We start from the raw sequence: 25,210 nt of genomic DNA, 5'->3' as shown, positions 1-25,210 counted from the left end.
GCTAGCCTTCGACGTCGAAAATGCCTTTGGGTTCCACGCTGACAAAGGCACTTAAATTGCCAGAAGGCTGATAACCACAGCATCCATCTGTCGTCCGAGCTTCCCTTGACGCTGAAAGAACCATCAGCGTCGAAACTCCCATTGGCTTTGAAAGCCGTTCCATCAGCAGTAAAACCCTTGGCGCCAACTGTCGGCAATGGTTCCTTCATACCGCTGTCAAGGTCAGAGTTCTTCGACTCCATGCAATCAGTCTTCAGTGCCAACGACCCAGATGACCAAGGGGATTTCGACCCTGTTAATACGGGAGCCAGCAGTGTCGATTATTTCGATGATCAGGCTCATTTGTTAGTGCATTTGTTAGTGCTAGCTCAGGGTTTGCAGGACACTAGTGGTCTAGATACATCCCCAGACCTTGAATTACAGCAAAGCCAGCCCTACACGCATGGTAATATGTAATTCCGGGCTTTGATTGACAGGGTTGTACACACGTCCCTGAGGGTGCAATGTGGGACAGATGTTTACAGCTGTTGGAGGATAGGAAGGAGGTAGCCTAGCAGTCATTGCAAGCGAGTATGGACGTAGCGGACTGTGTTGGACTCAAAGGATGCATCTGTAGATTGGACCTCTGCTTACTGGCCCTCTTCATTGGGCCCTGCGTCGAAACCGGCGCAGTGGTCTGTAATTTGGCCGTTAAGATATCTGCCTCGTTATCCATAGAAAATTAGATTCAGTCTGTGGGCTTGGGTTTCTTAAATTGAAACAGTTGAAGAAAGTTCTCCCATTTATTCCCACAGAGCTTCATGCTCGGTTAGTTGCCGTTTGCCTTAATGGCAGCATCGACTTCTGTAATGCTATCTATCTTTCCCAACCTCAATATCTAATCCATCGCTTGCATATCTTGCAAAATGCTTCAGTTCCACCCATGCAAGGAATCCCTTTTGGTCATCATGTCACTAAAGCCTGCCAATCTTTGCTCTTTGGCTTGTGAAAAGCTGTAGAGCATGCTGCTGAATACGTCCCTGAGGGTGCAATGTGGGACAGATGTGGAACAGATAGCCAAGCAGTCATTGCAAGCGAGTATGGACGTAGCGGACTGTGTTGGCTGCTCTATAGGGTCAGCAGTTGCGATGAGGAGACAGGCCTACCTGAGAACCTCTGGTTTCGCCCCAAATGTTCAGAACAGGCTGCTTTGAGGGAGACATGCTTTTCGGTCAAAAAGCTGACAACTCTTTAGAAAAATTTAGAGTCTAAGATTGCCACTAAATCATTGGGCCTTGCTGCATTGCCGGCCAACCCCGCCTTCAGCTTTGCCTCAAAAGGCAGAGGCTATAGGTGTTGTGTATCCAATGGCAAAAATGCACAGCTCCCGCAAGCCAGGCAGGGGCAGAGGCATTTCTCCTGCCCCAGAAGGGGCAGAGAGGCTTTTAGAGGCCAACAAGAAGCGGTAGGGGCGCCCGTACCCTCTCAGCTTCTTTGATTTCGCCTCCCATGGTGCACCAGTTGGTGGACGGTTGGCAGGGCATTGGCCCCAGTGGCAGGAGATAACCTCCAGTGCCTGGGCCCTGCAGTTGATTTGCTGGGGTTATTGTCTTCCCTTTTTGAGAAGACCACCGGACAGACCCCCACGACCCCCAATCCATCTGGGACAGAAGCTCCAGGAAGAACTGAGAGCCCTGTTGGCATAGGGTGCAGTGGAAGAGGTACCTCCCGAACAGAGAGGACGTGCTGGTATTCCCGGTATTTCCTAGTGCCCAAAAAAGGAGGCGGTCTCCATCCCATTCTGCACCTCAGGGCTCTAAACAAGTTCTGATTCAAGACTCAAATTCAGGACTGGCTGGTGTCAATAGACATGCAGGACGCCCATTTCCATGTGCCAATACATCTCAAGCACAGGAAGTTCCTAAGGTTACTCATAAGTGACAAGCACTATCAGTTCAAGGTTCTTCCCTTTGGGTTGACCTCCGCTCCAAGGTTCTTCACCAAGCTCATGGCGGTAGTTGCGGCTCACCTCAGACGATCAGGGTCCATGTATTGTCTTACCTGGACGACTGGCTGATCCGGGGAAAGTCAGCAGGGCAAGTCTTCTCTCATCTGGAGGACACCTGCCTACTACTGCACAGACAGGGCTTCTCCCTTAACTTGTAGCAGTCTCATTTGAGCCCAGTTCAAAAGCTTCAGTTAATAGGAGCAGTACTAGACACTCTGGTAGGGAAGGCTTTTCTTCCCGAGGAGAGAGTCAGCAACATAGCACAGATGGTGCATTTGTTTCAGAACCACGCCACATTACCAGTGGCTTCCTTCCTCTGCCTCTGTCAAATGGCCTCTTGCATTTTTCTAGTACCAGAGCCCAGACTGCATATGAGATCCCTTCAGTGGCCCCTGAGGGACCAGTGGTCTCAGTACCTGGGAGCACTCACAAATCCTCTGTGTCCAGCCAAGTGGTCCACGACCTGGACTGGTGGGACAAGCGCAGCAATCTAATTGCAGGGAACCCTTTTGGCCTCCTTGGCCTCAGACCCGAGTGGTCACGGAGGCCCCTCTGAAGGGTTCGGGCACACACTGCGAGCATTTGCAGGTGAGCGGCCTCTGGTCAGCAATAGAAGCCAGGTGGCAAATCAACAGGCTGGAGTTGCAGGCCATCAGGTTAGCCCTGAGAGCCTGTGCCCCATCTCTGAGACGAGGCCATGCACTACCTCAAAAAGCATGGTGGTGTGCACTCCTGCCCCCTCTGTGCAGACGTGAAACAGCTGTGGTTCTGGTTACTGGAGAACCAAATCTCGGTCTCAGCAGTTCATCTGGCCGGGATGGAGAACACTTGGCGATGCTCTGAGCAGGCAGAGCATGGTCTCACACGAGTTGGATGTGTGCCAGGAAGTCCTAGACAAGGTCTTCTCTCTCTCGTGTACCCCAGAAGTAGATCTGTTTGCCACAGAGTCCAACAGGAATTGCTAACAGTTTTGCTTGAGGGAATTCCCAGCAAAGGGTGCACTGGGGAAACACGTTTCTGGTGGACCTTCCCTCTCCACTATGACATCCCTCTGATTCCCGTCATTCCATAGGTTCTCAGGAGGTTGAAGAGATTTTGAGTAACCATGATCTTGATCTCCCCGGACTGGGCGGGGAGAACGTGGTACTCTGATCTCTTGGATCTGACCATCTATCCGTCTTACCGGTTGCCTCGGTGTCCAGATCTCCTGACACAGTCGGAAAGGTTGAGTGCTCCACCCGACCCTGGATTCCCTAAACCTACATGCGTAGCTCTTGAGAGGATGAGGTAAGATGACTGGGACCTCTCTGAGGAGGTACTTGAGGTGTTTCTGGCTGCACAACAGACCTTCTACAAGATCTCTGTTTGCGTGCAGATGGAGAAGATTTAAGGCATGGTGCAGGGAACGCAAGATTGAGCCCATCTCTTGCACCACCACTTGTAACGCTCACCTGATTCCCGCAGAGGCGCCGGTCTTGACTGGGTGAATGCCGTATCTTCAAAGGTGATGTGTAACACCCGGTTGGCTCTTTGGGCTGGACCTCTGTGCACTGTATGTCTGACTCGAAGAGTAAGATGTCTGCAGATAGAAAATATGGGATTAATGAACTGGGGTTATTGGGTGCCTCTCTCCTCTTCCCTTTCTCTTCTCCTGTAGAACCCCAAAGGTTAACGCCCTCACCTTAGGTAAGTGAACGCCAAGCTCTCCATCTGCCTCGGGGCAGGGTGCCGTAACCAGTTTCTTCACTGGATAAGGGTGCAGGCCTCTTGACTTCAGAGGACTGCTGTCCGTCGTTAACTGCACGAACGGTAAGTTCTGGGCACTTCAAATGTCTTAAAAGTCTTTTGTAATGATATCTCTTGTTTTGCAGGGTTCCGGCGATGGCGGATGGCGGGCTGATGAGAGTTGAGGATCGAACCCGCGTGAGGAATAGAAGCGCCTGGAAGCACGTAAGTAAGCGCTTGTAGCCTGCTTCACGATGCGCACTAACTGTCCCTTTTATCTTGCAGGTACAAGTTCGGAGCTTTAGAGAAGCTGAAGGGTGCTGGAATACCCACTGGATTCGGCGTGGGAAGGAGTAATGGCACGTGAGTAATAAAGTTGCCCAATGTCTTTAAACGCACCTTCTTTTGTCTTTCAGATGCGGGATGCAGCGCCGAAGGCCTCCGGAGCGTGCGAAGAGCTGGTAAGCTTTTGTCTTTCAGATGCCGGAATGCAGCGCGAGGCGTTGGTGACAGCCGATGGACCAGGTAAGAGATGCGCTGCCACTGAAGACCGTAGTGCTAACCTGTTCTTTCTTTGTCTTTACAGGTGCTGCTGAAGACTGGATTCCAGGATGGTAAGCCTTTGTTCCCTTAGGCCCAGGATCAGAAGCAGAAGACACGATGAGCGTTCTGCTGCAGAGAATGCAGAATAACGCAAAGCAAGATTCATCCATCGGGTGTGGTTTAAATAGCCTCCTGTAGTGCTTAGGTATCTCCTTCCACAGCCATGCCTAGGTAAGAAAAGAGTTTGTGCTTTCCAGAAGAGTTCCAGTGTTCTGAACCTAGGGAGTGGCTCCTGCCCCACCCAACAGGAAAAGTAGTCCCAAACAGAAGAGGATCAGGGGTTCAACTGGCAGGTAAGTAAGCAGCATGGTCTGCTGCAGGTAAGTCCACCCAAGCATTATGAGCCCGGCGCTTCCAGCGCTGGGACTGGGCATCTTTATGAGCCTGGTGCCACTGGCGCCAGGACAGGGTCCAAAAGGTCCCAATTGGGACTGGCTGGCACTCGGAACCGGGGTTATGGGTCTGCTTCCAAGGGAGTCGGGCAAGTCCTGATCTTTTGGAAGCAGAGATCATGACACCACTAAAGTGATGGAGTTCCTTCTGTTACTGTCCTCAACAGGCCTTCAGATTACCACAGTCAAAGGATAAGGTTCTTTCTTCACTATTCCGGTCATCACCCAATTCCTGAAGGGCCTTCTCAAGATGTTTGAACCAACTCCCTTTGTTGTCCCAGATTTGGATCTTAATCTGGTTTGGACGTACTTGATGGCAGCTCTGTTTGAGACTGTGCAATCAGGTTCCTTAAGGCTGTGTCCCTTAAAACGGCCTTCTCATAGCAGTTATCTTGTGCAAAGAGAGTAAGTGAGTTGCAAGCATTTTGCTGCAAACCTCGGTTTCTACAGTTCATTCGTGAGAAAGTTTCCCTCAAAGTCAGACCTGGGTTCCTTCCTAAGGTAGTTTCAGAGTTTCACCTATCTCCATCTATTGATCTACCATTATTTTACCCTCCACCACATCCCTCTAAAGAGGAAGAGCGGTTCCACCGCCTTGACCCCAATGGAGCGTTAAGCTTTTATGTTGCTCGTATATCCGGGTTTCGGAATTCATGGCCCATTCTTTATCTCGAAAAGGTTGCGCTTATAATCAAGCAAACCCTGTAAAGTTGGATTAGTTTGTCTATATCCGAGTGTTACCATTCGGCAGGCAGAGAGCTTCCGAAGGGCATCATGGCACATTCAACTAGAGGGGTTTCAGCTTCTACAGCCCTTCCGAGGGGCGTTCCTGTTAGGGACATATGTTGGGCAGCCACCTGGTCATCCTTGCATTCATTAACCAAGCATTATGCCTTGGATGTTGCACTGGGAGCTAATGCACGGTTTGGTAGGGCAGTTCTGCAAAATCTACTTGTTAAAACACTTTCTGCCCTCCATGATTCTAACTGCTTGGAGAGTCTTTCAAGATGAGGATTATGCAGTAGAAATGCAATTCATTGAAGGAGAAATGACTTACCGTAATGATCTTTCTGTGGAATCTTCTCCCGCTGATTCCTCATCTACCCTCCCATCCATCCCCACTCAGAATGTTGTTGTGGCTTAACGCTTCTGTCCAAACCAGAAGACATCTGACGATTGTTCTTAGATGACTGCTCTGTCTTGTCAATCCCTTTGTTTTAAAAAAAATTAATAAAAAAATAAATAATCTCTAATTTCGTGGGATCACCATGTTTGGATGTATCCTCTTAAGTTTTTTTTACAGGATGATTAGCCTCTTTCGGTTGGTTTTCCTCTGCAGCGTTCAGGCATGGGGGAAAAAGGGAGGAACTGAAGCATGGGGCGTAGTGACGTGTTATGTATGGTGATCGAACACAGAACAAGACGGATCAGCGTCCGAGTCGAGGTCCACTACACCCTCTTTCAAAAGGTTTCCCAACAGCACAGCTGGATGATGGATATCTATCAAGATGAGGAATCTGCGCAAGAAGAATCCATAGAATGATCATTACGGTGAGTAATTTCTCTGCTTATCACATTCAAGGTACTATATTCTACCTAGCCTTTTAAAGCCAATGCTATAATGGTTATCATGTGGTGACTAGGGATGTAACAGTATAACGGTATACCGTTAAAGATACCGTGAACCACTTAATTGAACAATAATAACCGTCACATTGTTTATACCGGTATACCGTTTATACCGTTAAGTGTACTTTTCAATCTGATTTGTAAAGGCTGCAGCAAGCAAGTGCTGCACAGTCTTGGTCTTTCACTGTTGGGTGTGCCGTCTGCCAAGTAGTTTAAGTTGGAGCAGTTTTTAATGCCATTCCATAAACCACATGTGCCTGACACAAATTCAATATGTTAGCAATGGGAAGAATAAATACAGTGCCAAGAAGGAAAAGGGTTTACTTTGGGTTGTTAGCGGCTTTGGGGTTTATATATTTATAATGGATAATGTTTGCTAAACATATGACAATGGGGGATTTCCCTGGTTCTATCATTGAATTTACATATAATGAGTCACATTGCAAAATTCTCTCTGTGGGTATTCCCTGTTGCCAAACCAAAGGTTAACATGTCCGTGATTACTGAACACCCTTTGGCCCGCAAGTAAACTAAAGGCTGTAACGTAAAGAGAGAGTGTGTGTGTGCGTGTGTGTATGTGCACAAGCGTATACTACCATCAGCCTCCATTGATCTGTGGCATGCAGGTTATCAAAATGGCAACATGTTCATCTTCACCAGTAGCCAGTGTGGGAGCTAAAAGCCTAACTGACCACTTAAGAAAAGCTATTTAGTTTGCTTTGCCAGTTGCAGCAGGGCTCCCCAGACGCCCCCCCCTCCACCTCTCCACACGTGTGTTTGTGTTTGGTCGAAGCAAGGGGTGGTATTTCAGTGGAAAGTATGTTGAAAAGCCCAATTCTTGCCCTGGTTGCCTGGTTTTGTTTGCGTTGATAAATCTGACAATTTATGACCTTTTAGGAAAATTTAAGATTAGTTAACTCCACCTGCTATACCACGATAACCATGATATACCGTCATTTGGCAAGAAGGTTATCGTACCGTCATAAAACTAGTGGTGACACCCCTGGTGGTGACATTCTGAAATTAGATGGTTTTACCTATTCCTCTTACCCCCGTAGGACAGCATGGGCAAGGCCTGATGACACTCCTTTTCCAGGTCGACTCAATGCTGAACTCTCCTTTGAATGCTGATCCCCCTACTTTGAATGATGATCCCTCCTACTTTGAATGCTGATCCCTCCTACTTTGATTGCGAATCCCTCCTTCTTTGATTGCTGATTACTCGTCCTCTTAATGCTGATCCCTCCTCCTTTTAATACTGATCCCTATTCCTTTGCTGTTCCCTCCTCCATTGAATGCTGTTCCTCCCACCTTTGAATGCTGTTCCTCCCACCTTGGAATGCTGTTCCCTCCTCCTTGGAATGCTGTTCCCTCCTCCTTGGAATGCTGTTCCTTCCTCCTTGGAATGCTGTTCCTTCCTCCTTGGAATGCTGTTCCTTCCTCCTTGGAATTTTGTTCCTTCCTCCTTGGAATGCTGCTCCTTCCTCCTTTGAATGCTGCTCTCTCCTACTCTGAATGCTGCTCCCTCCGCCTTTGAATGCTGCTCCTTCCTCCTCCCTTTGAATGATGTTCCTTCTCCCTTTGAATGCTGTTCCTCCTCCCTTTGAATGCAGTTTCCTCCTCCTATGAATGTTTTTCCCTTCTCCTTTTGAATGGTGGTCTCCTACTTTCAATGCTGGACCCGAAGCCTTACCTTGATATATTTTCGTCTACTTTCAACACAAAACATGTGCCCCCTTAATATTGGACTCTCCTCCTTCTTTACAGTTGTGGACTTAAATGTCAATGGGCGGCTTTTCAGCTTTCAACTGGTAGCATGCCTCCTTTCAATGGAGGACTCTCCTCTCAGTGCTGAGCTCTCCTGCTTTCTGTGATGCACTCTTCTACTTTCAATATTCGGCTCTGCTTTCAGTTGAGGACTCTCTTGTCAATGGTTGACTGTCCTTGCTTCAGTTCTGGATTCTCATTTCTTAATGTGCTTCCCAGGGCTGCTCGCAGGGATGTGGGAGTTTCCCAGCTCCCTTCTGGAGACGGATCTTTTGTTGAGGAAGCAGGAGCAGGCTCTGTGCAAGCACCTTTCCACTCTCTCAGGAATTACAACATCCTCAACGGATCTTCAACGTGTGGGAGAGGCAAGTACAACAGCATATAACATCTGTAATTTGACCAAGATTGAAGTTAAATGATGTACAAAATGGAAAACCGTCTCATTCGGTATTGCTTTTTCCTTCCTCCCTGCCATCATTATCCTCCTTAATCTGTTATGTCCATCATCTTTCCTGTCATATTACCTTATTTTCCACACTGTCCTCCTTACTATCTCCTACTCTCAATATCCGCTCTGCATCGTACTCTGTCTTTGTCCTTTCTCGCACTCTTTCCCATCTAAGCGCTTCCGTGAAGCTGAGTAGGGTCTAATAGGAGTGGGACACAGAAGTCTGGGTTTTAAAAGATGGAACTTTATGTCATGCCGCCAGCGTCTAGTCGCCGGTGGGGGCTATGGAACGCCTGGCGTTGGCGGCGCCATTAGGTCATCCATTGTTTTTCCCTGTCCATTTCCAGGTTTACCGCTCTAGTCTTTCTCTGTTTTTTCCGGCTTCACTATTTAAGCACCGCCCACTTCCGGGTTCGGTGCGTTGCAACTTTGTTTCTTCCCGAGTTGCTGGCTCCGTGTGTTTTTTCCTTCGTGCTATTTTTTGCTACCCTTTGGTCTCCAGTCAGCGTCCCTTCGCCGTTCGCTTTCTCCTTTCCTTTCCCTTCCGTGGCGCTCCGCCGCCATTCTGGTTTTCTCTTTGCTTCTTGCCCTCTCTTACTCCTTCATCCTTCACTCCTGGATTCTTCCAAGGACCTGCCTCGCCTTCCGTCTCCTGCTCAAGATTCTCGCTCCAGTCATCCTGCTTCTTGCATCGGATCTGCTGAATTACTTCACATCACTCTCCGAAACTACAGGACCGTGACTTTGTTTCTCCGAGGGTTTTTTTGAGCATCCGCTTTTTTCCCTCATTACCCGGTCCCCGCGGGAAGGAAGCCTCTTGCTTCCCTGCTTGGCAGGGAATCGGGGTGGCTTCTCACCGCGGACGGCCATACCTCTTCTCTAAGAAAAAGAAGATTGGGAAAAAGGTTTACCGCCGCGACACTTCTCCAGAAGACTCAGGTGAGGAGGAAGCCAAGGAGGTAGTTAATATCATTGATAGGCCTTCCAAGGTTCCGGAGGTGGACAGTTTGCAACGCCCACAGTTAAGAACCATGGCCTCACCTGAGCAGGTGCAAGAACTGCTAACTGCTGTACATAACCTCACTCAAGAGTTACAGGCAGTAAAAACGGAGAACACTACCCTTAGACAGAGGTTGGACCGCTTCGAGCAGTCACGCAGTGATCTCCCTCCTATGCCATTATCCTGTGGCAAATACGACGGATCACCTAACAAATTTAAGGAATTCATGGAGGCTTGCGTGATCTATTTCACATTTAGACCTCAGTCTTACGCCTCAGACCAAGCCCGCATAGGGTTCCTCATTTCCAATTTGACCGGGAATGCCCTGTCTTGGGCAGCCCCTTTGGTAACCAGTGCCAGTCCTCTCCTTCAGGATTATGCTGGATTTACCGCCCAGTTCAAACTTGCGTTCGAACAACAAGAGACTACATTAGTAGCCAGTGAACAGCTACTAGATATCCGTCAGGGAAGCATGGACCTTTTGTCCTATATCTCCCGATTTAAAAGGGTGGCGGCTGATGCGGGCTGGCAAGAGAATGCCCAATACACAATCTTTCATCGAGGCCTCAGAGAAGACCTTAAGGATGAACTTGCTAGGGTTAGCCGCCCTTCTACACTCTCGGAGCTTTGGGCCACGGTTCTCCAGCTCGATTTTCGGTTATCTGAAAGGTGGTCTGAGCGGCGGAGACAACGTGGGTTCCCTGTTTCCGCTAACCCAGCTATGTCCTGTTCCGTTCCCTCGGGTTCAGTAAAAGACGAGCCCATGCAGATCGGAACTACCAGGGGACCACTTACCCCCGAAGAACGGAAGCGGCGCAGAGACCTCAATCTATGCATGTACTGCGGTTCCAACACCCATGTTTTGAGGGACTGTTCGGACGTACCTCCCCGCAGGTCGGGAAACGCCATACCTCGGAACTAGTAGGGACCAGTTACCGAGGGGGCTATTCTGGTCCCTATGTCTCTTTGTCCATAACACCTACCATCAATTCCTCCGAAGACAATCGTCTCATGGTTATTGCAGTCCAGTTGAACCACTTACATCAGACATTCGAAGTCCTAGCTCTATTAGACTGCGGGGCAGCTGGATGTTTTATGGACGTCGTCTGGGCTGACAAGACTGGTATCAGTCGTCTGGAGAAGGAGGAAGATCAAAAGGTTGAGGGCGTTGATGGTACACCTCTAAGCTCCGGTCTTATCACTCATGCCACCTCACCCATGATCATGAAGGTTCTCCATCATACTGAGACCATCCAATTCGACTTGATTCGAGCAGCTCACTTTCCTGTCATCCTGGGGGTTTCCTGGCTCCGGAAACATAACCCTACTATTGATTGGACCAAGAACCAACTGTCTTTTTCTTCTAGCTTTTGCAAGAAGTCTTGCTCAATACAATCCTTGGCTGCAACTATCCATACCCTTCCAGATCCTCTTACCCTGACGGATGTTCGGTCCGTGAACAATATTCCTAAGGAGTGTCTTCATTATTCGGATGTCTTTGAGGGTGAAGGTCCCCAAGAACTACCCCCACATCGACCTGAGGATTGCCATATCACCTTGGTTCCCAATGCGGTAGTACCGTTTGGCCGCATGTTTTCTCTTTCCCTCAAGGAGAAGAGAGTTCTCAAAGACTACCTGGACTCCAATTTACAACACGGTCTCATTCAACATTCCCATTCGCCTGCGGGGGCATCTTTGTTTTTTGTTCCGAAAAAAGGTTTGGAGGAATTAAGACCGTGCATTGACTACCGGGGCCTAAATCAAGTTACAGTAAGAGACCGTTACCCCATGCCTCTCATGAAGGATATCCTAGAGGCGGTGCAGGGAGCACAGATCTTTTCTAAGATCGACCTTCGAAGAGCCTACCATCTTTTACGCATCCATCCTGGGGACGAATGGAAGACTGCGTTCCGGACTCCGTTCGGTCATTACGAGTATCGAGTAATGCCGTTCGGTTTGGTTAATGCACCGTCTATCTTCCAGCGTTTTATGGACAGAACATTCTCTGATCTTCTTTTTCATAGTGTCATAATTTACCTCGATGATATCTTGATATTCTCAAAAACCGCACAGATCCATAGTACTCATCTCATTCAAGTTCTTAAAAGGCTACAGGACCACCATCTCAAGGCCAATGCAGAGAAGTGTGTCTTTGGAGTCTCTCAGGTGATCTACCTTGGGTTTATTCTTTCCGCGGAAGGCATCTGCATGGACCCAGCTAAGACCGAAGCTATTTTGCATTGGCCTACTCCGGAATCTGTTAAGGACATCCAAAGGTTCCTTGGGCTTGCGAACTTCTATCGCAAATTCATTCAGGGATTCTCGGAGACGGTTCTCCCTATTACTAGTCTACTCAAGAAGACTTCCAAACCTTTTTCCTGGACTCAAGACGCTGATCAAGCCTTCTTATTGTTAAAGGAGAAATTTTGTTCTGCACCCATCCTCCGGCAACCGGACCAAGGATTAAGATTCATTGTTGAGACCGATGCCTCGTCAGCTGCTTTGGGTGCAGTCCTCATACAGGAACATGCTGGTCTCGAATACCCAATAGCCTATCTTTCCAAGACCTTGAATGAAAGCCAATCACATTACTCCGTCATTGAGAAGGAACTTCTGGCCATGAAGACTGCTTGCGAAGAATGGCGTCATCTACTGCAGGGGGGAATCCACCCTTTTGAAATAAGAACGGATCACAAGAATCTCAAGGTCCTGCAGAATATGGAGTGCGTCAATTCACGCCAGGCCCGGTGGGCCCATTTTTTCTCCCAATACGACTTTCTCCTGACCTATCTCCCGGGATCTAAGAATATTCTAGCAGATGCACTTTCTCGGAGGCCATGTTCAGGTGGCGCGAACAGGGAACTTCCCAGTTTACTGCTAACTGACGTAAAATTCATATATACTGTAGATGCCTTTTTGGAGAAGGTACGTAAAGGCACACAATCTGAGGGAATTCCCCATACCGTTCCCCACTCAGACGACATCTCCATTCAGGATGGCCTGGGATTCAAGCAACGACGTCTCTACCTACCTGATTCCCAGACTCGACGCACCGCACTAAGATGGTGTCACGACGATCTTGTGGCTGGTCACCGGGGGGCGAAGAACACTCTGGAACTTCTTCGACGGAGTTTCTGGTGGCCAGATATGTCGAAAGAGGTGGACTTGTATGTCCGCTCCTGCCCTGCATGCTGTAGATCTAAGCATTCTACCCAACGACCCATTGGTTACCTACAGCAGAGTGAGGCACCAAAAAGACCCTGGAGTATTATCTCAACAGATTTCATTGTGGAACTGCCCGCTTCAGAGGGATGTTCCTGTATCATGGTCACGGTTGATTGTTTCTCTAAGATGGCCCACTTTACACCCTTGGCTGGGTTACCCACGGCAGCGGAGATGGCAACCGTGTTTGCAAGAGAGATCTTCCGTTTACATGGAACCCCCAGTAGAATAATCTCAGACAGAGGTTCACAATATACGTCACGCTTCTGGAGAGAACTATGTAAGAGGCTGGGTATTGATCGTGCACTAGCGTCTGGTTTCCATCCCCAGACCAATGGACAAACAGAAAGGACAAACACTACTCTTGAGCAATATCTACGTTGCTTCACCAACAACCAGCAGGACAATTGGGTTAGTCTACTCCCGACTGCAGAGTTTGCCTACAATAATGCTGTTCACAGTGCCACGGGTCTTAGTCCTTTCTACTGCTCTTATGGGTATCATCCCAGTTTCACTCCTTCCTTGTCTCTTGCTCATTCTACTGTTCCTTCTGTGGACTCCCTTCTCCTCACTTTGCAAGAAGCCCATAAGACTGCCATCAATAGTCTTCGGGCAAGTAGCCAGCGCTATTATAACCAGACTAACCCCAAGCGCTTGCCTTCTCCCGCTTGGCAGAAGGGAACCAAGGTATGGTTATCCACTAAATACCTCCCGCGTTGGCTTCACCCCTCTAAGTTGTCTCCCAGATTCCTGGGTCCTTTTCCCATCCTGCGTAGGATCAACCCTGTTGCCTATCGGCTTTCTTTGCCCAAACACATGCACCGCTTACATCCTGTTTTCCATTCCTCTCTCTTGAGGGAGTTTAGGCCAGATCCCTATCACCGCTCCATTCCGGCTGTAACGTCTCCGGTTGCTTTACCCCCGGAAGAGTATGAGGTGGACTCCATTTTGGACTCCCGCTTACGGGGTGGGCGCCTGGAATACCTTATCCATTGGAAAGGTTACCCCCATTCTGAGGACTCCTGGGAACCTGTCTCCCATGTCCATTCCCCGTCTTTGGTTCAGAGGTTTCACCGTCTCTTTCCAGGCAAGCCGGGGAGGTATCCCATTGGAAGGGGGCATACTGTCATGCCGCCAGCGTCTAGTCGCCGGTGGGGGCTATGGAACGCCTGGCGTTGGCGGCGCCATTAGGTCATCCATTGTTTTTCCCTGTCCATTTCCAGGTTTACCGCTCTAGTCTTTCTCTGTTTTTTCCGGCTTCACTATTTAAGCACCTCCCACTTCCGGGTTCGGTGCGTTGCAACTTTGTTTCTTCCCGAGTTGCTGGCTCCGTGTGTTTTTTCCTTCGTGCTATTTTTTGCTACCCTTTGGTCTCCAGTCGGCGTCCCTTCGCCGTTCGCTTTCTCCTTTCCTTTCCCTTCCGTGGCGCTCCGCCGCCATTCTGGTTTTCTCTTTGCTTCTTGCCCTCTCTTACTCCTTCATCCTTCACTCCTGGATTCTTCCAAGGACCTGCCTCGCCTTCCGTCTCCTGCTCAAGATTCTCGCTCCAGTCATCCTGCTTCTTACATCGGATCTGCTGAATTACTTCACATCACTCTCCGAAACTACAGGACCGTGACTTTGTTTCTCCGAGGGTTTTTTTGAGCATCCGCTTTTTTCCCTCATTATCCGGTCCCTGCGGGAAGGAAGCCTCTTGCTTCCCTGCTTGGCAGGGAATCAGGGTGGCTTCTCACCGCGGACGGCCATACCTCTTCTCTAAGAAAAAGAAGATTGGGAAAAAGGTTTACCGCCGCGACACTTCTCCAGAAGACTCAGGTGAGGAGGAAGCCAAGGAGGTAGTTAATATCATTGATAGGCCTTCCAAGGTTCCGGAGGTTGACACTTTATTAGGGAATGTTGCACAAGTCGGCCAGCTAAGCATCATGTATTGTAACAATGGGATGGCTTCTTCTTGCTGTTCAAACAGCAAGTCTCTGAATTGAGTAACTCCCAATCCGGGTGTCCCTTACCACGATATGTTTGCCAATTGTAACCACTATGTGTTTTGGTACTTTGTCTGTCCCCGCACTGCTTTCTTGGAACTTGGTTCAGAAGATTTAGGTTGTCCGCTTCTTGCCTTATATTCCTGGGAGACTCCTTGCCAGGGTCTCTGGGCCGCACATCCTCTGCACAGTGCAGCTGGATGATAGTGGGATAAGCCCTAGATCTTCCACCAAGAGGCCAGCCACCTGTTATTTATTTTTATTTATTTATTGTTTATTTATACAGCACTTATACACAGGTGGAGTGCTGCAAAGCGCTTATTCTCTACCAGTTGAGCCTGGACTCCTTTTCCTCTTCCCTGTTTTAAGGTCCTGATTTCAGTTACCAACACCCCATCCTCATCTATCTCCTCAGTGTGTCACAACAGTCTTAAGAGGATCTTTCCCGTATGTCCTGCCTTCTCCTCTTCTTGCTTAGGTTTGCCTCAGCAATGCTTCACCCCTTTCTCATAACCTCCATCTCTCCTCTACGCCCCTCACTCTTAGGGTGTGCCTCTTCTCTTAACCTCTTGAGTCTTCTCCATTATAGTTCTCTCCTGAACTCTTCTTCTGACCTCCTCTTTAACAAACTCCTCCCCCTCTCCTCCAGTGTCCCCTCCAACTGCCTCCTGAATTCACTGCTCCACCTCTACCTTGGTTACGCATCCATCTTCTTTAATCCTTTCTCCATCCAGCCAACTCACTCTCCTGATGTTTCCTGTCATCTCCTCCTTACTGCACTTCTCTTTCTCTCTCGCCCCTCATTCGCATGCTCATCTCAATCTCCCTCTGCCATTGCTTCCAAATCTCTCCCAAGCTCCTTCTCCACCTCCTCCACCATTTCCAACCCGGTGGCACGCCCTGGCTTCGCCACACTTGGGTGTTTACTCTCATCAGTGGTTAAATTGAAATGGTTAAAATGGGATTATCTGCTGCTGCCCCTGTTGCTCCACCCCACTCTGTTCAGAGATGCTGCACAACCCTTAATTAAGCCCAGCTTCCATTTTGGAGTTAGCGTTTGCACCTGCAGAATAAAGACGTCTTGGTGCGTTGAATGTGGGAAGCAGTACTTTTACAACCCCCAGGTTCTAGTAATTCTTCCTTAACATTGGATCTTCCACGTCCCCTTTGAGCTGCTGCTAGAGGAAGAGGGACATGTGCTCATTCCATGTGATGAGCCCCTGACAGAAGATTGGGGCAGTAATGGGGTAGACCAGGGTATGGCCCGCACATCTTCCCTGGGCCCAGCAGTACGCAGAAGGTGCATCACTCTGGCCAGTGAACGCTTCAACTCCTACCCCAAGTGACAGACGGGACTCTGCCTCTATGTCTCTCGCCGTTTCTCTTTGCGTTCTACCACTCCCATCTGAATTTCTGTCTCTCTTACCACTCTTGTCCTTTCTCTGTTTCTCTCACACTCTTGATGTTATCACATATCCCCCTTGTTCATATTGGCTTGATTATGTAACTTTTGTTTGTGGCCTCTTTCGCCTGGCAGGTTGTGCACATATTTTCTCACATTCACCAGACCTACCTGGTGTACTCGCTGTACGTGGAGAAGGCGCAGAGTGCTTTGGTGAAACAGGAGGGACCCCAACTGCAGCCATCGCGGTGGGTGACTATGGCTGAGTTCCATAAATCTGCAGTCTCCACTGCTATGAAGAAGGTAAAGAATGCCATGTTCAAGCCATCCTTGCTTTGGCATACTGTGGACGGAGATATCAGTAGAGGATAGGTCCAGGTGCCTGTAATAACAGACTCCGTACAGAAGCAGGTGCCATTGCCTCTGTGATTAGGCTTAGTACAGGGTAGAGCCATGGTCACTATAATAGCAAACTCGGCGCGTGGTGAGCCCATGCATCTGTGAATTCAGACTCACTACACAGTGATCAGTATCAGTGCAGGATATGCCAACATGTCTAAGACATGGGAAGGGATATGCCCTATGATGGTTTCATGTATTTATACCGCATTCTAATGGTCAGATTTCTTTACTGCTTTTTATTACTGCCAAAAGCAGGGGGGAGACCCCAATATCCTGCCGTGCTTGTCCCCACCCTCTCCCCATCCATTATTGCGTGACCCCAAACCATCTACCTTTAGGCAGTAAAATGCAGTAATGCAATGTGGTAAGCATTCAACCAGTTGGAGGTCAGTGAAAGCACATTAACCCCCTGTGATATCAGATTCTGTACAGAGGTATCCCGCTTGGCTCTGTAATTTATCTCGGGACACGTTAGGACCATGTGTGTCTGGGATATCAGACACTGTACAGGGTTGTCGCCAGTTTTTCTCATTATGTATAGAGATATCTGAGTCATATAGGGTAGATTGACCGGTCTGTCCTTTCTCTATAGAGGTTCCAATGCGGATGACAGGCTTTCTATGTCTATGTAACTCTGGAGTTACACCTAAGACCCAAGTATAGCATAAAACCATATGTAGCCCCATTATCGTAGCTTGTTGCGTTTCACAAACAAACTGAAAGGGCCCCGTTTAAAGTGTGGCGGTTGTGGTGAAAATGGGTGGTAGTACCGTTTCTCCCTGATTGTTATGGGTTAAGCAACCTAGAGGCAAATAAAATGCCTACTTGTGAGTGATCGCGGCAGTGGTAATATTCCAGGCAGCATTTCCACATATTGTAATACTGCTTTACCCCAATAAAGGTGAATAACCCCAACTTGTAATGGGGCAGACGATCCCAGTTAACCGACTGCAGTAACAGTAATTGAGTTTGGCGGTATTGGCACAGCACCGCAAATACTGCCAAACTAGTAATGCGCCCTAAGTCAATTAAATGATTAGTGGAAAAATGAAGATAGTAAAAGAGTCCAAACCAGCGTTGAGCAGAAGCAGGTCACATGTTCATTGAGTAAACATCGAGGGTTTGTGTTTTGTTTTAGCACTATTGACCTTTTTACTCCATCTTTCTTCAGGTTTTGAAAATGTATGAAAATAAGAATTCTGCTAAAATGGATACCGGCAAGGTGAGTGCACCCTACAGCACTCATTCACTAGCTAAGCATGTGACTCTGAATGGAATTAAGTCTAGGCGGATATCTACAGCTGTGCATACTTAAGGGGGTGGGGCAGAGCGCTGTACCACATGTTAGATGCCCTCTGCTACACCCCTACTACAGCCTAAAATGTTCCACGCTGTTTGGTCTTCTATGGTGTGAGTGGGTGAGTCTCCGAACACCTCTTTTGCATCAGCCATCATCATCTCATCACCATTAAGTAACACCCACTTAGTATATAAAAGCAGCCAAATGGGTGACCATCTTAGTCATCACTTAAATCATCACAAGCAGGATAGACCGTTCTTTTATCAAAGACTCCACAACATATTATCTATACTTCATTGCATTATCTTATGAGTGTTTGACCTTCTGAACAGTTGCCAATCCTAGGTTATTTCTTTAATGAAATTGCATTTTTGGCACATTGATTTACAGAGAGGAGGACCAGTGTCCTTAACAATGGGTGAGAGGATGTGGATATAAGATCAGATGATGTAGGGGAGCTACAAACATGTACCAGGGACAAGAACTGTAGAGCGTGATAGAGGAACGAGATAGTGGAGGAAGTGCTATGTTTTAGGTTGAACAGGTGAGGGATGAGCGCTGTGGGGCTGTAATAGAGGTGGGGAGAGGAGAATAGGGAGACCTAGTGCCGTAGCATGCTATGAAAGTGGTTCTTCAGAAAGGAAGAGAGCTAGGAGGTTGGAGTTAAATACAGACTGTGATGAATCTGAGGATGGTAGTCCCTTCACCTCTAGGAGGAGACCTTTCCCGTGTGGCCAGGGCGGTGCGTTTACAGTACAATAGTCTCCCTGGGGGTGGTGCTCTGAGGGAGGATCACATGGAGAGAGAAGCCCCCTATGGAATTAGGGACGATTGTTCTCAGAGAATGCAGTATTAATCCACCTTAATACACCCAGTCCCCTCAAAACCAAATCCCTCCCCCTCCTTTGTAGGCAGAACCAATATGCTTGGGTGTAAGGTTAGTGACTCTAATATACTTGAAATCCTTGACTCAGTAGAGAATACTGAGTGTTCTGCCTCAGAATGGAAAACCAGTACTGGGATGAAGAAGATCACTGAGGGGAAACAAAGTGAGCTGTCCTGTCTTTTTCGCAATGTCATGTGTCGGAATGAACACAGTTGGCTGGCGTGGGAATTCAAAAGAATCTCAGCTGTGAAGCTGAGAGAGATCAATCTTCTGAGGAGGAACAGCGGGTTGCCTGCACCGGGTGGGCAGAGAGTAGCAGAGCCGGGAGTCACAAATCGACGGGAAGGAAAACCCAACGAAGGTCTGAGCTGGGAAGACTGACAGGGTTGTTGCTTACCACCGCTGCAGACCCAGCCATTCACTAGAGAGCTGCCGGAGCCTCCACGAGCAACACAGGAGCTGGGGAAACGCTGGTACCGATTCTCAGAGCGAGAACAGGTACTTGGGTTTACAGAACATGTTGCAGATCCCGGGAAGCTCGATTGTGAATATAAAAGCTGGAAGAGAAAGGCCTGGGACCCAAAATGTACTGAAAGAATGTTCCATACTTGGCAGGAGAGTGAACCAAGGGGCAGCACACCTGTACGAGTCGGGGACCCACACCCATATAAAGAAACATATGAAGCAGAGGGTCTTGGACCCAGAAGTTGAATACTTGGCAGGAGAGTGAACCAATGGACAGCAAACTGGTGCGAGTCAGAGACCCGCACCCAAATAAAAGAAACAAAAAGTATAGGGTCTGGAAAACCTGAAGTTGCGTACTTGGCAGAAGAGTAAACCAAGAGGCAGCATACAAGTGCGTGTCTGGGATCTGCACACACATCGGAAGCCACAGTCTAAAGCCAGAATCGTCTGGGGCCCAGTGGAAGAGACATTTTATAAGAACCGTGTTTGCGAGTCTGGGTCTCGCTCTTGCCCTAGAAGATGGTATGGGAGCATGCCAAGTGAGAGGAATTGAAAGACTGGCAATACGAGAGATAATTATTTGTGTGCTGACCAGTTTCTTGGTAGGATAATAAGCCTAGGGGAAAGAAAGTTTGGAACCTGCTATTTTGGAACATTGTTTTTGCATCACTTTATTACCAGTGAGCCTGTAGACCTTTCTGTTTACTGAGAACACAAAGAACACTCTTTATTTGAGGCAAAGACATTCCTTGCACAGTTATAGTAGTATATTCATGTTGGGGGCAGAAGTAGGTTTTCTTTGGACACGACGCAGACTGTCTCTTTTAGTTTTCAGATTTACTGTCATTTTCATTTGTTTCTTAAGCGCCAGGGAAACCCCTCTTAGTTTAGGAACAGAGAGGTATTTTTCCAACCCTTTTTCTTTACCCAAAATCATGCCACTCTTGTCTCTGACTCTGACTTCTGCACCTTTACGAGTTAAGAGTGGGGAGAGTAGTGCGGAGAAGGAGGCTATTCCAGAGTAAGGGAGCAATGTGAGGAAAAGAGTGGAAATGAGAGGAGGCGCAAGGGGCACGAGAGGTGAAAAGGAGGTAAGCCGAGGATGATAGATAGGGAGGGGCAGAGTAGGATGTGAGATGGGCCGATAGGTAGGGTGGGGAAAGTCTGTGTATAGTTTTGATGATGATAATAAGTTCATACTTTGCCCTCTGTCTCATAGAAAACCTGCCTAACTGACGACGGGCTGGGCGGTAGAGGTGAAGCAGGAATGGTTGAAGAGTGTACAGACACCAAATTGAGGACTTTTGTCGAGATATGAAAAAGCATAGTTGGGAAGGCCATAAGAGTACACTGGCACAGTAGTAAGATCGAGAGAGTGCTAAAGAGAAGATCACGAGTTTGGCAGTAGCCCTTAAATCCGGCTGTAGCGCTGTTACCGCCGAGTTTAAGGGTCCGCCAAATCATGGCTTCGGCTGATTTCCCCCCAGCTCTGAGCTGGGGGGAAATCCGCAGAGATTTTGCAGATTTTCGGAGCTTTTAACGTGGCGGTAAAAGCGTGAAATTTCCCCATTGAGCCCAATGGGAAATGGAGAATTCCCGAATGGGCTCAATGGGGAATGGGCAATACCCGTTCCGCCAAACCCGTGATCCGGCGCTAATAGCGCCGGTGGGTTTGGCGGTAGGGCTAATAACGCCAGCGCTATTAGCGCCGGCGTTACCGCTCAACTCGTGATGAGGCCCTAGGTGCTTAGCGTTGTTAAAGGGAAGAAGATACCTTATTTTTCTGATGTTCAGATTAAGGCTGGCCGTAGTAGCAGATGTGGAGGTGAAGAGTGAGAAGTTGTGAGATTGGTCCAAGACGACGCCAAGGTTGTGCTCTGACACAGAGTAGGGAAGGTAGTCAGGAAAGACGAATAGAGGAGGGGGAGAAGAGATAGCCTGTTTGGATGGGAAGTAGGGAACTTCAGTCTTCGTGGAGTTGAGCATGAGTGAGTGGGATGTCATACAGTATTTGATGGCGGAGAGAGACTTAAGAGATTTTTGACAATAGCTCATCAGATAAGGGAGCAGATGAGAAGATCTGATTGTCATCAGCAAAAAGTTGATAGCAGAAGCCATAGGAGATCAAGATGCCAAGAGCAGAGGTACAGAGAGTGAAGAGAATTACACCCAGAACAGACCCTTGAGTAACACCAACAGTAAGGGGGATGGGTGGGGAGGTAAGGCAGTTCCATGACACCTGGAAGTGTCTGGGGGTGAGAAATGAAGCAGACCAAGTAAGGACATTGTCCCTGATGCTTTGGAGAGATGGTTGAGAGAAGGTCAGAATTACAGTATTGAAGGCAGGAGTGAGTTTGAGAAGAATAAGAATAGATAAGCGGTTAGTATGACAAGTTGACGAGCTGCAGTTGCTGACATTGACAAGAGCTGAATCTGTAGACTGTAGAGGTCAGAAGGTAGATTGAAGAGGATCCCTGAGGTTGTGTGTGTCAAGGAACTCAGTGAGTCGGTTGAAAATGAGACGCTCTAGGATTTTGGAATAGTGAGGTAGAAGAGAGACAGGACGAATGTTGGCAGGACAGTTAGGATCTAGACCAGGTTTCTTCAGTAGCTGACGCGTAGGATATTGGAAATGTGGCACTGTCAAGAGAGGAGTTGAAGAGGGAAGTAAGATATGGAGCAACACTGGGAGGTATGAGTTTCACTATGTGTGGGTATAGAGGGCCGATGGGGGTCCATGATGGGTTAGCCCTGAGGAGAAGGTCAAGAATACCAACAGGCTTAGTTGGGGCAAATGAAGACATTGTCACAGGAGTGGAAGGTAGAGGTGGTGGTAAAAAGTGAGCAGGTGGGGGGATAAAAGGTTATGTGCAATGGTATTTTGAATATTGGAAATTTCTGAAACAAAGTAGAGATCTAGATCATTAGCAGAAATAGTAGAGGAGATGGAGGAGGGTTTAGGTGGTGTGAAAGTTGAGTTGAAAGATGTCTGGAGGCACCTAGGTTGAGAGGATTGAGACAAAATAATAGAATGATAGAAGTCACGTTTGTCGAGAGCAGAAGTGGTATCTCTTTGCCAAGTACAAAGGTTTTTCCTCATTGTTCTTTTCAGGTTGTGGATAGTAGGTGTAATCCAAGGTCATGCAGGGGGGGATTATGAGTGAATGTAGTAAGAGGGAAGTGAGCATGAAGAGCAGCGTTGAAGTTAGTGAAAGCTTTATCAGTGTTTTGAACTGTGAATATTGCATTGGAGGAGAGTGAGTGGTGTAGGCCAAAGAGTTAGACCGGGAATTTGCAGGAGAGAAACTTGCATTTGATAATGGAAGTGGTGGATGGAGAGAGTGGGGTGGAAGTAGGAGTGGCGATTGAGGAAAAGATGATCTGAGGGAGAAGAAGCGGTGGAGATTAGAGGTTGAGAGGAGGTGAGAATAAAGTTAAGGGAGTTACTGTTCGAGTGGGTGGCCAGAGAGTGGGCAGAAGAAAGTGGTTAAGAAGAAAGGAGCTAATGTCAGTGTATAGAGGAGTGGCGAGAAAAGGGAGGTTAACGTTACCAGTGACTTTGTGGTGATGATGGGGAGGAAGGGAGCCAATTAGTTGGGAGAGGTGGTCAATAAATGGACTAGTGGGACCAGGCGACCGACAGAGAAATATAATATTGATGCCATAGGGAGCATTGATTGTGGGGATGGTGTATTCGAAAGAGGGAGACCTAGCGGGAGATGGGGGAGCAGGAGAGATATACGGTTTGGAAGATGGGATCAGTTCTACATCACCACCCCTACCAGTTAAGTGGGGAGAGGATATCTGTAAGGGTAATGAGGTCAAGCAAGCTAGAATGAGAAAGAAGGAAGTTGAAGGTAAAGGAAGGCTTGTTGCATACAGATTGTGCATTCCAAAGAGCAATATGAAGAGAGTGAAACGCAGAAACATACTGACGTTGAGTCTGCGCAGTAGAGCGGTGCTGGGAGTAGATTTGAGAAGAGGAAGTGTGATGAAAGTTAGGGTTGGAAGTTTTTTGAATGGAGAGCGTAGCTGAGCAAAAAACGGGGTGGCGTAGAAGAAAAGAGAGGATGGGGATAGGAAGAAGTTGAAAGGGTTTTGAATAAAGGAGAATGAAGAGAGAAGTAAAAGAGAAAGTAAGAGCACTAAGAGCAGTGGATGGTGAGGGTGGGGCTGAGCAAAGACGTAATTAGTACACAGCAAAGCAATAGCTTAAAGGCAAAGAGGCTGGAGGTTTGCTCTTAGCTGTTTGCCCCTAGCTGAGTAGCCTGTGGCTGAGTCACCCCAAAGCAAGTAGTCAAGTATTGGAAGTGGTGAGGAACAGCCAGTGGGGTGAAGGGGAGGTGGGGCCACCAGCCTGCCGCTACAGAGCAGCCCAGGCCAGGTGATGGAGTCCTGGCCCAGCCGCCCTGTTCGTCGCTTGATGTTGGTGCAGGTGGCGGATTGGAGCCATCTAGATGGACGATGCTGCACTCAGTTTAGCAGCAGAAGCCGTTGGGGGAGCCAGGCAGCCTCAGGCAGATGGAATTAGTGCCTGTGGTCCTTCTGTTGTGAGCTTCATGTTGCTCTCTGCCCAGTTGAAGACACTTTTGGAGGTGGAAAGACCTTTCAGAGATAGTGGTAAAGGGGCCAGAGGTCACGTCATCCATCCGTAGATCAATCCTGGATTCTGCTTGTTGGTCTACTGACCTCTGTAGGCAGCCTCAAGCCAATGGAATGAGTGCCTCTGGTGCTGTTATGAGCTCTGTGTTGCTCTCAGCCCAGTTGAAGCTCCTTTTGGAGCAACGTCTTGTGCATGGTGGGTGTGTGAGAGTGTGAGTATTGGAATGTTCTATGCATTTCTCATAGAGCTGGGAGCTGTTGAGTAGATGGGACAAGGCAGGATTCTGGAGCACAGCACACTCTCGAACTTTCCCAGCATGAGCCAACAGCTTTGCTCTCAGCAATCGGGGCCTTCGGTGGTTAAGTCTCTTTTCTACAAAAAGTCTCTTGCCTCCAAGGATCTGATGGGTATTCAAAATATTTCGGTACACACTTTGGGTGATGCCTTTTTCCACACCTGGATCCCCCTCTTCCGGGCTCAGACCCTTCTTGAATGTTTGCTTACCTTCGTCGGGCTAACTATGGCTTTTAATGCAATTTGTCTGTGACATTCACAAATCTAAATGTCTTTTTAAAAAGTACACTGTAGACATCCCTCAGAAGAGGTCACTCTTGTCAACTTTGTCCTCAGTCTTACGAGACGGGATACACTTCCCTTAGCTTCACAATCATCTGCCGGTCAAAGACTTTCGATTGTACAAATGATTTTACTGAAACCCTGTATGATTGCTTTGATCCCCTTTCTCACCTTTCCCAAGGCCTTCTGGTAATGGTAGTTTCAAGAATCGGGTAATCGCCCTGAGTTTCCTGAGTGAGCACCCACGTGGTGCCGGACTCATCTGTTGCTAGTTTTTCCCCTTTTTAGTATCAATAGTTCTTTATGCTTTCACAGTACAATTAGCCGTTTGCTACTTTTTGTTCAACATAGTTCGGTTTCTTATCGGCTCTCCCCTCGACTCACCTGCTCATTGGAGTCAAGATTGGTACCATGGAAACAAGCGTCTCTTCCTGGCTTGGCTATCAGCAGAGGAGGTTCCCATGTATCGTTGACCTCTGGCGTAACACACACTGGGTCTTGTTCACGGCCTTCCCATTCCTTAAGCAGAGGTTTCCCGGGCCTTGGTCGCAAAGAGCAAGGTTTCTTCTCTCTTTGTGACCCTCACAGTTTGTGCTGTCTTTCTCCTCCTCTTGAACTGCAGTGCTGAGTTAGCTCTCTTGATGTGCAGTTTGCATTTTGCTATCATGCTCCACCTTTTATCCCTGTGGGAAAGGGAAAAGGCTGTCAGGTGTATATGATTCTGGTCAATTGCCTCACTTTGCCTGACCCTTGTGTTGGGACATATCAGCTAAATGGTGTTAGCCCGTCGTCCTTCGTCATATGCGAAAGTGTTTGCTTTG

At 48.1% G+C, this 25,210-nt stretch overlaps 1 protein-coding gene across 3 annotated transcripts in view; it reads left to right on the top strand.

Annotated features, from left to right (window-relative positions):
• Window positions 1–25,210, top strand: part of MUTYH (mutY DNA glycosylase) — a 523,937-nt gene that overhangs the window by 484,529 nt on the left and 14,198 nt on the right. For all 3 annotated transcript variants that reach the window (XM_069642363.1, XM_069642364.1, XM_069642365.1), the window contains exons 13-15: window positions 8,323–8,468; window positions 16,293–16,460; window positions 17,731–17,781. In XM_069642363.1, coding sequence (XP_069498464.1) covers window positions 8,323–8,468; window positions 16,293–16,460; window positions 17,731–17,781 — 365 coding nt within the window. The remainder of the gene's footprint in view (window positions 1–8,322; window positions 8,469–16,292; window positions 16,461–17,730; window positions 17,782–25,210) is intronic.

Source organism: Ambystoma mexicanum, chromosome 1q, assembly GCF_040938575.1.
Source record: "Ambystoma mexicanum isolate Mex_15411 chromosome 1q, UKY_AmexF1_1, whole genome shotgun sequence".
NCBI lineage: Eukaryota > Metazoa > Chordata > Amphibia > Caudata > Ambystomatidae > Ambystoma > Ambystoma mexicanum.
The sequence above is the reverse complement of the archived record's forward strand: the minus strand, read 5'-3'. Positions and strand labels throughout refer to the sequence as shown.